The sequence below is a fragment of the Dicentrarchus labrax genome, unplaced genomic scaffold, assembly GCF_905237075.1.
Source record: "Dicentrarchus labrax unplaced genomic scaffold, dlabrax2021, whole genome shotgun sequence".
NCBI lineage: Eukaryota > Metazoa > Chordata > Actinopteri > Moronidae > Dicentrarchus > Dicentrarchus labrax.
The window spans coordinates 9,952,050-9,965,792 of NW_026136712.1; the positions used below are offsets into that span (position 1 = coordinate 9,952,050).

At 41.2% G+C, this 13,743-nt stretch overlaps 1 protein-coding gene across 1 annotated transcript in view; it reads left to right on the plus strand.

The window, feature by feature from the left end:
• LOC127373531 (SH3 and multiple ankyrin repeat domains protein 1-like) overlaps positions 1–13,743 on the plus strand; it is a 43,254-nt gene that overhangs the window by 20,521 nt on the left and 8,990 nt on the right. Inside the window, exons 7-18 of the mRNA XM_051418108.1 lie at positions 691–858; positions 1,202–1,243; positions 1,944–2,060; positions 2,153–2,230; positions 2,414–2,480; positions 2,734–2,909; positions 3,066–3,196; positions 4,744–4,883; positions 5,364–5,477; positions 6,073–6,151; positions 11,196–11,278; positions 11,455–11,579. Of these exons, the coding sequence (XP_051274068.1) occupies positions 691–858; positions 1,202–1,243; positions 1,944–2,060; positions 2,153–2,230; positions 2,414–2,480; positions 2,734–2,909; positions 3,066–3,196; positions 4,744–4,883; positions 5,364–5,477; positions 6,073–6,151; positions 11,196–11,278; positions 11,455–11,579 (1,320 nt within the window). The remainder of the gene's footprint in view (positions 1–690; positions 859–1,201; positions 1,244–1,943; positions 2,061–2,152; positions 2,231–2,413; positions 2,481–2,733; positions 2,910–3,065; positions 3,197–4,743; positions 4,884–5,363; positions 5,478–6,072; positions 6,152–11,195; positions 11,279–11,454; positions 11,580–13,743) is intronic.

The window sequence follows — 13,743 nt, forward strand, 5'->3', positions numbered from 1 at the left end:
GAGCACACATAGTCACTTGAACATCTTATATAAAAATGCTGAAGTGAATAAATGACCATTGCAAATGCTGCATCAAATGTGGGTGGTCGTTATATTTAAAGATGATGCATTTCACAGTGCCTTAAATACTGTAGGCATAACACTACGAGTTAGTTTCAAATTGTGATTCGTGCTCTTTTCCTTTAAACAATGTTCATGCAGTGGGAAACAGAGGCCTTTTTGTGGCTCGGTTAGCTGCCTCTTGTTGCTTTAAAGGCTACATAAAGGTCCTTTTTACAGGTGACATTGTAAAAGTCTTTCTTTGCTAGGAAATAAATTTCACTAATTGTAATAATAATCCTAATACTATTTTGTTAATTCCCCCTGCAGCGTCAACATGCAGTATAACACTATCTGGTGGTAAATGTGAGATCAGATGTTAAATAATCAAACTAAATGGCTATATATATATATATATATATATATATATATATATAGAATGATACAGTTTCTCACAATAACAATTTAATTCTATTAAAACACTGTGTTTGTATCGATCAGCAGCAGCATCACAACTAAATTAAGGCCCAGCCATATACCCAATTGTCTTTTTCTTTACTTATTTATTTCTCAGCATTTCTATATATACAGACAGAATATGCACGCCCACACACATATTAGAAAAGTAATGCTTTTCTTTTGTCCTGCCAGGTTCTTTTGTCCCTTGGAGCATCTCCAAACTACAGAGACCGCTGTGGCCTGACTCCGCTGTACCACACTGTACTGACAGGGGGCGACACTTCCTGTTGCGAGACCTTGCTGTACAATAGGGCGAGGCTGGGGACAAGAGACGAGAATGGATGGGATGAGTCCCATCAGGTACTAATGGACAGTTCAATATGTTAGATTTATAAAGAACTCACCAAATCTATCTGTCTGTCTGTCTATCTATGTATGTATCTGTCTGTCTGTCTGTCTGTCTGTCTGCCTGTATGTCTATGGTTTCCTTTCATATTTGCATGTCAAGCATCTCTGGTCTTTGTGCCTCTTCATGTGAACTTAAGCAATGCACCAACATTTCCCTGTCTTATCTCTGTGGTTGATGTCATGTGCCATCGCCCGTCAGTCTCTCTCAGCATTTTCTCACACCCCTCTCCTCTGTGCCTTCCTCACTCATCTCTCCATTCTCTCTCCTTCCTCCCCACCTTCTCTCTCTCCATAGCACAGGGATGAAGAGGAGTTTGGAATGGAAGAAATACATAAGGTACACTTCTTCCTCCCATCTCATCATCCCCACCAGCCTTTCAGAAGCAAAGGCACTCAGATTAGTGATATGAAAAAATACATTTAGTCATAAACTGAAGTGACCAAATAGTTTCCTTAAACCTGTTAAAATCTGGGTCATGTCAAGCTGAGTCCAGTTCAGAAAGAGCATTGAATATTATCTCTTTCTTACTCTCTTACTAGATATGGGTGCATTGCCTACATTATGTCTCTGTGACATTCTGGTAAATTTGCGTTTGTGCTGCGAGCCGGTTGTCATGGTATTTTATTCTTGGTTTTGCCGTGCTGTGTGTTTTCTTTCTTTACTTTGTACATATCTTGTGATATTTTAGTCCCTGCAGAAAAATATGAGGAAACCTCACAGGCTGTTGAAGGCTCATTTCTGTTGTTTTAATGTTTTATGTTTCTTTTCTTTTCCACCAAGGTGCAATGTAATTGGCTCTGACCTGTTTTTCTGTAAGCGTAATTATGGATCTAAATGTGGATGTAAAACATATTATTTCCTTTTCTATCTCTGTGTATCTCCTTTGCAGTATCTTTCATCTCCCCCTTTCTTGCCTAATTCTATTGCACTAAAACAGTCCTATATGAAATCAATCTATTCTATTTAAATTGTCCCTTATACACTTTTAAACACTGACATTTTGTGGATATTTCTATCACACTCTTGACATTGAAAGGCGTGTCAGAATGGCTTTGCCCAGCACTTGGAGCATCTGCTGTTTTATGGGGCAGACACCTCTTCTCAAAATGCCTCAGGGAACACTGCACTTCACATTTCTGCTCTGTACAACAAGGCAAGTAAAGAAACAGATCCCTTATATTAAACTAGTTTACCATAATTATTATGCTGGTGTTAACCAATCACTTTCCCTCTTTGAATGATCAGGAAAGCTGTGTCCGCGTTCTACTGTACAGGGGAGCAAATAAGGAGGCAAAGAATAAGCATGGTCAGACCCCTATTCAGGTAAGTGATTAAGATACCGTATGCATTTTTATGTTCATGTTTTAAAAATGAAATTGCATTTACAGAGTAGCTTTGGCTAACAGTTTTGTCACAAAGTAAAAAAGAAAGAGGAGCCAACACAATAAAATAAGAAATAACAATAGCTACAACAATTACATCTCATTTTGCATTTTGTGTTTGCAGATAGCTATAATGTCAGGTCACTTTGAACTCGGGGAAATCATCAAAAACCACAAAGATTCTGACGTAGGTAAGTTTTAATGCCAAGCTGCCTCTTCTGAGAGGGCTATCGAGTGTTCCAAACATCTGCTTTTCTTTGTACTTGCCTGAATCTATCATGTATTTGCCCTTACAATCTCCCTTCTTTTTCCCTAACAATCTACCTAATTTCTCCCTCCATTTCATCCTGTCACATTAAACCTCACTGCCCTTCCTCACTTCTTACTCCTTCTTACTCGTCACCTCTGAACCCTCACCTGTAAACCTCACACCCCCATTTTCAGTGCCCTTTTTGGAATCGCCAAAGTATGTTCCCAAGCGAAAAGAGAGCTCCCACACTCTGCCTCTCCCCTCACTTCATTCCCACCCCTTACTGCGTGCTAACAGCGATAACACCATGCCCCAGTCTGACCCTCTGGCCCTGCCCAACAAGGCTGCAACCAATCCCAACCCGGGTCAGGTACTGAGGACCATTTGGTGGATGCTCACCTGCTGATCTTTGTGATATTAGATTTGTTTTGCTAATGTTGCATTACTTTCTCAGACTTTTACTCTTATAAGTTATGGGATTAGCTTTGACGCTCTTGTCTTTATGTGATTTGGTGTGTTTCTGCAGGGCCAGCGCAGGGCCTCTATAGGAATGAGAAGCTCCAGCAGCCCCAGAACTCGTACTCGCTCCCCATCCAGAGGGAGAGGAGGCCAAAGTGACACAGAGGAGAGGCACCGACAGCCAAGAGGCAGACAGGGGTAAGGAGTCCGTGGAGGGAAGATACACTTGGTACTTGAAGAGAGGGAGGGTGGTGGGGTCTTATTTTGATAAGGTTCTTTAAGGCCATCTTCTAACAGGGGTCATTAATCTCCAGCTGCCATCAGCTGTATGTTGGAAAATTTTTATTTGTGTCTCAGTTGCATACTGTATACTATTTTTAACAGCAAGAATGTATCATATTTGATGTGTGGTATGGATGGATATACTCCTACAAAGCAACAGAAAAGAGCTAGTCATGACCTAAAAAAGGTACTTAAAAATGTCAGCTGGAGATGCAGTAGCTGCGGCAGCAACTTTGAAAAAAACACGACTTTACAATAGTCTACAGCAGTGGTTCCCAACCTTTTTTCCTTGAAGCCCCCCTTGCCTGTGTCCAAGACAAGTCAGGCCCCCCCAACCCCAACCCCTACCCGCATACACGCACTAAATAGGTAATAAATAGCTTAATGAATTTAAATGTGGGCCAAAAGTATGTTTCGATTTGGATTATGCAGAGTTTTTGATTATCCAATTGGGTGTGTTACTGGGATTTTATAAATTTAATTTTTGTAAATAATAATTTTGGTAACCTCACAACCTCAGCAGATAAAGTTGACCCCAGGTTGGGAATCACTGGTCTACAGCCAGCAGCCCTGTGAGGCTGTACAGTGTTAGTTTGAGCTAAATCCGTCTGCTAACATGCTAACAATGATATCCTTTTTTCAATGTTTACAGTGTTTACCATCTTATTTTAGAATGCCAACATTTGCTAATTAGTATTAAACACAAAGTACAATTAAGGGTGATGTTATTTTGTCAAAGCTTCAGTCAAAAAACAGAGTATTAGAAAAGTTAAAATTGAAACATGATGATGGGTCACTAAGTCACTAGGATTCATCACCTAGTAACTATGGTAACTAATATGAATGTCTGTACTAATTTTCCCAATAGTTGTTGAAATATTTCAGTCTGGACTGAAAGTTGTGGACTGACCAACAAACCCTTGTTACACCGAAATCTGTGAACCATCAAATTAATACAAATAATACAAAATGTACGGATGTTTTCAATTCTGAAATATATAATTTTAATACTATCCTGTAGTCACTGCTTGATTGACATCCACCTCCACATGCTGTACATTATTTCTCATTAGTACATAAGTCATTGCACTAATTTTCTTGTACACTGAATGGCATTAATTTCTACCCTACATTAATTTCTTGTATACTATATATACCACTTGTATAGTTACTATACAGAATTGAGTTACATTAACAGTGTTGGAATTGTTAGGGCTTTCTATATACCTCACATACAGTATGCACTGAATGCTAGACACTGTTAATGAATACAAAATCCCAGCATGCATTTTTACTGCTGTATGAGAGATTAGTATGACTCAACTACTGACAGCCTCTGATGTAGCCTGACAAGCTGTATGTCGTCTCACTTTGTCTCACTTGTTTTTCCACAGTGGGCAACACAATCTTATCTCTCGGTTTTGTAAGAGACTCTCTCTCTCTCTTTCTTCCTCCCTCGGTAGTGCAACCTCGGCGGGCAGTGGGGGAGGTCAGATGAAACGTATGTACAGTGCAGTGCCAGGGCGGGTTTATGTGGCCACTCGTGCCCACTCTGCTAGTGGGGACAGAGAGCTCTCACTTAGCAAAGGGGACAAAGTTAAAGGTGAGATACAGCCTACATTTAAAAATGATGAAATATGAGAAAGATTTGCCAATTTAAACACTAAAAACCAGCTATTGGTATTGAAATCATGTTGTTTGACACTTAATTAGCTGAACGTTCCTAACTGCATATATTTGGGTGTAATGTTAAGATACTTCAAGTATAGCTGCAATACAAATTGATGCAGGAAGAAATGTAAGCAACTGTATTTAGCAAGGAAGAGATGTACATGAGGGAAGAGAGGATTGTAAACAAGAGAAATGAGAAGCACAAGCAGTCATATCCAGTCATCACAAAGCAATACATGTTCCTATCCATTCTCAGTGGATTGTACAATGTTATTATGAAACGGTAGCTGAAGGTAAACAGTGAAGGTTGAGGGGAAGATGTATAACAGTGTTTGTGGCAGCGGATTTACCACCCAAATTAAATTATTTCTATCTATAACTGTCTGTTTATCCATCTATTTATCTGTCTCAGTGTTAAGTGTAGGAGAGGGAGGATTCTGGGAAGGAACCGTGAAAGGTCGTACTGGCTGGTTTCCTTCAGATTGTGTGGAAGAGGTGGCGGGTCCCACCAAAGACAATCGATCAGGTGAGACAAAACCAATTGAACCTCACTATTTTAAAATATTGTTCTGTCCATAGCAAATGTTTAGCTGTTTTTAGAGTAATTTGTGGTAAATAATCGACAGACTTTTTGAAACAGACCTACAGTAAAATGATATTTAAAAACGTTGATAGGATTTCTATCTTATTTTTTAATTATTCGTGCATAAAATGAAATGAATTTGTTACTGATAGTTTTGAGATTACTTAACAAGGTCAAGTGCTGCGTTAACAAGACACATAGCAATCATATAAAATAACACATTGGTTGGAGAAAGGGCATGCTTTAAATGGGTTACATACATCCCCAGGCTGGAATTATCCTTTCTTAGCACATGTCACACTCATGTTTACCAGCAGGCAACACAGACATTCACTTTTCTCCTATTTTCACAGCTGCACTGTTCACACGGCAAGCTAACCATATGCCACATAGAGGACACGAAAACAGGGCATAAATATATTTGATTTATTTAAGTGTCACGCTGACAAAACAACACTTCTGCAAAAAGACAGAAGGTGTCATGACGGAAGCTGAAAGTTTAAATTGAGCATATGTTTTGCCTGCATCTGCCTTTCAGAGACGCGCAGTGAGAAAGCCAAGAGGAAACTTTTCCGTAACGTTACTGTCGGAGCCTACGATGGCACTGATGGCCCCAGGTAAGAAAAGTTACCATGACCCTTTACAACCTGTGATCAAACAATAATCTCTCAGCTTTAGTAATGCAGTAAACCAAGCCTGCTGCCTTAAAGAAAAACAGTCAACTGGAAAGTGTAAATGTGAAGGTGAGCGTGTGCTGAACTATACCCAGCTTCTCTACCAACGCATGCTGGGACTGGCCCCAGCCCCTCGCAACCCTGAACTGGATACCAGTTTAAAAAATAGATGGACTAATAAAACTAAAATAAGCCTGATTGGCTGCAGTCTCTGATATAGTTCAAGCTGTGGATTGTCACATGAGTGTGGGCAGCAACTGAACTGTCTGCTCTCTGGTTTATTACTGTATGGTAAGACTGTGAGGCCAGTCTGGGGATTGAAATAGTTGACACTCTCTTGTTTTGCAGGTAACAGTAGGTTTTTGTATGTGTGTGTATGTGCTCACTTGTTTCACCCATTGTGCTTTCATGTCTTCCTGTGTGTCGTATGTGTCTGTTTTCTGCTGATCCTGAACAGTGCTTGTTCTCTATTGTTTTGCCGTGTGAACACGTCAGCCCTGAAAGCACAAAGAGCAGCCATGTCATTTTCAGCTCTGCCCCTTTTTGGCTCCACCAGACAAATGCACTTGTCTCTTTGATACCTCCATCCACACGCCTCTCTCGCCTCTCTGGTTGCTTGTTTACACTGAACACAATAATGCCATAATGAAAGCTGAGGGGGGGTACTTCTCCTCCTTCATGACATCTGTCTGAAGCTGCAGCTCAGCCCTAGGCAGCTGCAACTGTGTATTATGAAGCTATGCATGTTTGTTTGAGAGTTAGTGTTCGTGTGAATATTTCTGTGTGTGTCTTTGCGTGTACATACATCATCCTCCTGATGAGTCATGAGGAGGCTGAAACACCAAGCGTTAGTTAGGTCCCTAGGCTTGTGAGAAGGACTTACCAGTCGCCACCCCAGGGTTTTACAGCCTCTTACACATTGTAGCTGACATTACCGTTGTGCTGAGCAGCTCTCACTGTCATTCAAAAAAGGCATTCACTTTAAAGCAGCTACGCTTGTGTTCTAAATGGAAATAGCAGCCACTGGGGTTATATTACCTGTGCTAAGTTGGTTAAACGTAATTGCAGCACCGTGGTGAAGTGGTGCTCAATTAAGAGCAAGGTGATCCGGAGCATGTTCCCTCACTGCAGGGAGAATGTCAATTACTATTTCAGAGAGAGATAGAGAGAGGAAGAGTGTTTGTCAGCCTGTGTGGTGATGACAGCTCTGCTTTAGAAGAGAGGAGGGAGCGAGGGAGGAAAGTTTGCGAATGTGTGTGTGTGAGTAAATCCAGGGTGAGAATCAGCTGTTAGTATATCTGTGATACACCAGTCAGAGGATGTGCAAATGCAAGCACTGTCTCTCCCTGTGTCGCCATAGATTTATACCCATCCCCCGCCTCCCAACCCCACAAATCCAGCTCTCCATCTCCCCTTTTTTCCAACCAAACCCTCTTCCTGTCATGTACCAGCACACACACACACACACCATACACACTCTCCCTTCTGTGATAATCGCTGGTATTCTCTTTTTCTCTCTCTTTTCTTCACATTGTCTTTCTCTCGTCTGAAGTATGCGGGGTGCAGACCAGCACACTGTCTCTCTCCCTCTCATTCCCCACCTCTCTCGCTCTCTCTCCTCCACTCTCGCGGCTCTCTCCGGCTGAGCTCTCGCTGGAAGTCCAGGAGGAGGGAGGCGGGAGGAGGGGAGGAGGAGGAGGTGGTGGAGAGCGTGCGAGAGAGGAGGGGGGGACATGGCAATGGGGGGATGCGGAGAGAGAGATTTCTCTCTCTCCCTCTCTTCTTCGTGGCCGTCACTGGGCCCCAGAAACAGGAGCGTGTGGTTCATTTACAGGTAGCGGCTGTTTCCTCATTCATTGGCTGGCTATGGATGTGAGGAGAGGACAATGGAGAGAGGGGAGAGGTAGATGATGTTATTGAGAGGCTGTGCCTTTTCAAAGACAGACTAATAAGCTATGTATTCTGTGCGTGCGTCTCTGAGTGTGCGAGTGTGTATATGTGCGCGTGTCTTAAATTTGTATTTTTCCTATGCATGTGAATTTCGGAAGTGGCTATTGAATGGAGAATCTGCAGCATGTTTATTTCTGTGTCTTCCTCCCGTGTGTCTCTGAATGCTGTGTGCGTGTGTGTTAGTGCATGAAAGGGAGCACATATTGATGCATTTCAGTCAGACAGTGTGGGTGTATTTCATTCTTTGAGTCATGATTTCTTTAAGCAGATATTTTTCATTCACCAGGACTTTCCATTTATTCCTGTTCCTTTAAAATTGCTATTGTCACATCCCATTTTTTATGTGTCCCATTGTATCATTAAAAATGTCTGGTGTTTTGACTGTATTGAAGGATGAAAGTGAATTATTCAATAAGTGGCAAGAGTGTGGTTTATCAGATCCTCTCGAGCTCTAATTTGAGATACCGGTCATTTCTGTGTGTGTGTGCATGCATTTGTGTTTATGTGTGTATGCATGCGACTATATAGTCTGAATAAAATATATGTGATTTTCACGTATAAGTGTATACGTCATAGTGCTTGATTGCTGTGGGAGTATCTCTCTTGTACATATATTTATGTATATGTACTATTTATCTATCTACCGCGTCCTCATCCATAGTGTGTCACTAACATCCGTCAAGTGCTTCACTTGTGGTGTGTGGGTATTGTCCCCACATAACCAGCCTATCTGCATGTTCATTCGGCATATGAATGGTTAAAAAGCTGCCTTTTTTCTCAGTAATTGTGGATACAAGAGAGGATGACTCAGGAGGGTACATAATAACTCTGGTCTCTAGTAGGCTTCCAGCTTCATTGCAGCCAGTTCAGAGAGAGTGTGTCCTACTAGCCAACAGAGATTAACCAGGGACGTTTGTACTTATTATGATCAATGTGGTGACAGATGAGTTGAATAGCCCCAAGTATGTGAAGGAAATCAGCAGGGTTACTGCAAGCCAGCCTGCAACACAACTTAGAACTACCTGGAGGACCCACACAGGCCATGTTTCCCCCTTGCAGAAGTGGATGGATGAAGAGCCCGATGGATCCGTCCACCCACTCCGTGTTACTTTGATCCTCAGAGAGGGAAAGCATGATGGAGGACAGGGTGAGAGAAAAAGGAATGAGGTGTGAGGAGCAGATGGCTGGAAGGCGGCTGTGCGTTGGCGAAACAGTAACATTGATGGAGAACACACAAGGGATGGACCTCAGTAGGGGAAACTAGCGATCGTCTGTTCAGTGCTAAAGTTATGGCTTGGTGTCGAAGTCTGGATCTTCAGGCCTGTAGGCCAACGCTCATGACTCTACTGGACCTCTGTGATTCCACAGCCAAACTTTATTACATGCTCTGCCGGATTAGATACACAAAACCTTGCTGGGTCTGTGCTGTAAGAGAGAGTGTGAAATATAATATTATACTGTTATTGTTATTTTAGTGCCACAGTATACACATGGGTGTTTCAGAAGTGACAGAGGCAGAATGAAGTCGGAGTGATGGGTTCCTCTGCCAGACATAAAAAAAATTCAAATGTGCTTCCTAAAACCTAAAAGTAAATCAAAATGTCTGTGATTTTAAATGATACATTGACTTTGTCTATGTGGTTACATGCCCAAGTTGCCCTGATGAATGCAGACCTTACTGCCAGGGAGCCAATGACATTGTTGTGTTTCGGTTATAGATGATTAAGGTCGGATATAGTGCCACGGTTTTGGGTCTGCTGACTCAAGCAAAGGAGGCAGAATTTGTATGCAGCCTGAGAGTAAGCAGCGCCTGAAATGTTTAACTCAGAGCCCAAAAATATAATTTACATTGCTGTTTCTCATGAAGTTCCCGGCATGAACACACACACAATTCACACAAACCTCCCATTTAAAAGGAATAGGGGTAAACACAGTTCCCAGTGGAAATTATGTCCTTGAGTATACCCAGAGCATTTTTACTGCATTGTTTTGGCAGGCGAGCTATCACTGTAAATAAAGGCAAGTCTTTGAACAGGATACTTGTCCTGATCAGCCCTTCTAGGAAATCAAATACTTTGATTTGTCAAGTGCCAGTTTGAGTTAAGTTGAGGAGCACAAACTAACACAGAAATAAGCTGCCTAGGAAAGAAATATCTGTAATTCCTCTTAAATCATACAACTCTGCTCAAGCCCCGGGCTCTCCAACAGAACCAGGGTGAATTGACATTGTTAGAAAGTCAAGTCCAGAAATGAGTCATGAGATGTGGCTGTGTGTGGCAGTGTGGAGTCCATTTAACTGGTCCTATATTAGAGAAATGGCTGTAAAGCAGCTTGGCCAAACGTCCCAGATATTGTAATAGAATAATGAAGGAGCTCGCTGGGCCAGCTGTTACACTACTCCAACAGTTTCATTATAGGATTGCATCACCAATGTCTGTGATCGCTGTTAGTCTTTGAGCAAGAGGAGCCGTTTGTGGAGGGAGATTAGAGGCCTGTCTGACTTCTTCTTGTACATAATTTGAAGTGTCATGTATGACCGGTAGTGGTGCGCAGGAGTCGGTAAAGCAGTATCCTTGCAAAAGCTGCCAGAGGCGGTGAAAGCTAATGCAGCGATTTAGGTGCATTTGGAAGTTTCCATTATCAGTGAAGTGTATGTGCACATTTTTCTAGTGTGCCGTTCCCCCCCAGCCCAGTGCTTCTCAGTTCTTGCTGGATTAGTCCATAGTATGGAACGTCATCTCATATACACTTTCTCCCATTGTGACACTAACTGTATCCCTGCCATCAACCCTTTTGTGCACCAGCGTTTTTGTATGACATTCTCAAGCCAACCTATCTTTTGCTGCAGTGTGATTTCATAATGTGATGCAGTATAGCTGTTTTCCACATTCAGAAAATGCTTTATTTGCATGACAATAAGACTTTTCTGTTGCTATAGAAGTCATATAGCTCTCTTCCTCTCCAATTTTCTCTCTCTTTTCCTGCCTGTCTCCCTCCATCCCCTTTTCCCCTCTGCTCCCTCTTTACTCTCTCTAAGTGACTACATCATTAAGGAGAAGACAGTGCTCCTACAGAAGAAAGACAATGAGGGCTTTGGCTTTGTGCTTAGGGGAGCCAAAGGTGAGCCTCTTTTCTAAAATTCTCAAAATCTCATATTTTGCTGTCTCTACAGATTTCTCAGTCTCATATGCTCTTTTTCTCTCTTTCTAATCTCCCTATCCCTCTCTTATTTTTAAACCCATGCTCTTGTTATCCGTGTCCACTCATGCTCATCCCTTGTGTCTTGTCCTCTGCAGCTCAGACTCCCATAGAGGAGTTCACTCCAACGCCAGCGTTCCCCGCGCTGCAGTACCTGGAGTCTGTTGATGAGGGGGGCGTGGCCTGGAGGGCGGGCCTGAGGATGGGGGATTTCCTCATCGAGGTAAGGACAACATACATTTTCAACTAACGGACAAACTAAACCTGACATGGAACCTAATCTGAGGTCCTGAGTTTTACTAGCAACACGCTGTATCCATAAGCCACATTCAAGTAAAACATTAAGTGATGTGATTACTGATTCACTTTTCTGGGTTCATGTTGTTTGGTGGTGTACCAAACAGGAAGAACTCCAAGGTAAAACAGACCCTTCAAATGTTACCACTGACAGAGCTTTGATGGATCATCGTGCAGCAAGTACAACAATCTACAGGAAGCACAATATTACAGAGTGAGAGATTTAAAAATTACTTACTGAAAAACAATATCGGTTGTGCTTTTTCCACTAATGAATACGACAGGCATGTTCCTCTGAGACAATGAAGAAGACATAAACCAGGCAGGCTGAAGAGAAGTGTGTTCACCAAAAAACTAGACTTCATTATAAAGTAACTTCTAGGATGAACCGGACATCTCTAGGGTGGACAATAGAAACACCTTACAATACAATAGCCTTGCAGTAAATACCAATTTGATAAAAACACAGGGCCACATTTACTAAGAAAATGGTATTGTGCAAATTAATGCTGTAGTGTTCATTGAGTTTGAAGCCGCAATCTGTGTGTATTCAGCGCCTATTTTACTAAGACAGCAGCTCATTACACAGTCACCTTCTGGATTGTGCCTGGCACTGAACCTCGAGACACGAACACTGAAAGAGGGCTCATAGGGGGAGTTTAGAGGTGAGGTTTCTCTGAGATTGTTAACATCTGGAAAGAAATGATAATGTAGTGACCTTGATTACAAATTATTTACTTTGGTTAAATCCACCTCAGAAATAATTTGCTGTTACTCAAAATATTACTCATAAAATGAAATCATAATCTTAAGCATCTATCTAATTATTAATAATTTATGAGGCAATAAACACATTCTTGGTAAACAAAAAGGAGATGAAATATGAGAAGGTGGAGTTGGTGTTGATAAATATATGTAGATATATATATTTAATATATACACACTGTATATATATATATATATATATATATATATAGGTAAATGCACCCAGATGCACATTTAAATGTCTAAACAAAAAGAAAACGTTGGTTGCTACCTATTTTACAGGTAATTCATGGTCAAGTTCAAATTCAGGTTTGATGAACACAAACCATAACTTTCATTCATCTACCATTTGTTTGTGTTACAGTAATCAGATACCGGTATTTGATAATAACCTAATTTAATGCACATTTCTTTTACCACTACAATCTTCCTTGTAGCTCATCCCATCCCATCTGCACTGTGTTTTTGCCTTAATGTAAAACTGACAGTCATAAATACTGTGACATCAGTAAATCCAGCAGAATATATAATTAACCCCTCTTAACATATTCCTATTATTTGCGCGATCCTTCCTTAAATGAGTATGCAATGAGGAGAGAGGCGCACCTTACACAAATGGCACAAATTATATGCAAACTGTGACTCCAGCCTTGTGTGTTTGCTTAATAAATACAGCACATGCTTGGGGCAGACGGCATCTCAGCACCTGAAAAACAGGCGCAAAAGCTTTAGTAAATCTGGGCCATGTTTTGTGGTAATTTTTCTGGATTTTTTTTTATACTGTTTCTAAGTGTATACTGTACGTATACTGTGTACTCTATGTATGTCGTGTATTTTAGTCAGAGGTGGCGAGTGGTTGCTGTACTTGTGACTGGTGTTCCTCATCGATTAAGCACTAAAAGTACAGGCAGCAAATCTCTAGCCATTTTCTACCTTTAAAGGTTAAACTGAGAAAACTCAGTTCTAAAAATGGTGATTGTCAGACCTCTATTAAAGCTGACACATACTGCTAATTAGTATTCAACCTAATATGAGTCACTTATGTAGCTGCCCAGTCCTTTTTGATTTACTGTAGTCTCTGCCTGAATTTCTGGTACACTCGTCCTAAACACTGCAAAATGATGTACAGTATGATAGAAACCTGCAACAACAATTGCCAGACATGGGAAAGCTGCATTACCAAAGTGAACCAGTGGTCACAAATAGACCCTCATTACGTTTTTGTGTCCACCCCCTGTAAGAAGAATTGTTACATAATTGTTAATTGTTTCATTTAAATCAATATTAATGAGACACATCTGCTCATTCAGTCCTTCTGTGTTTTT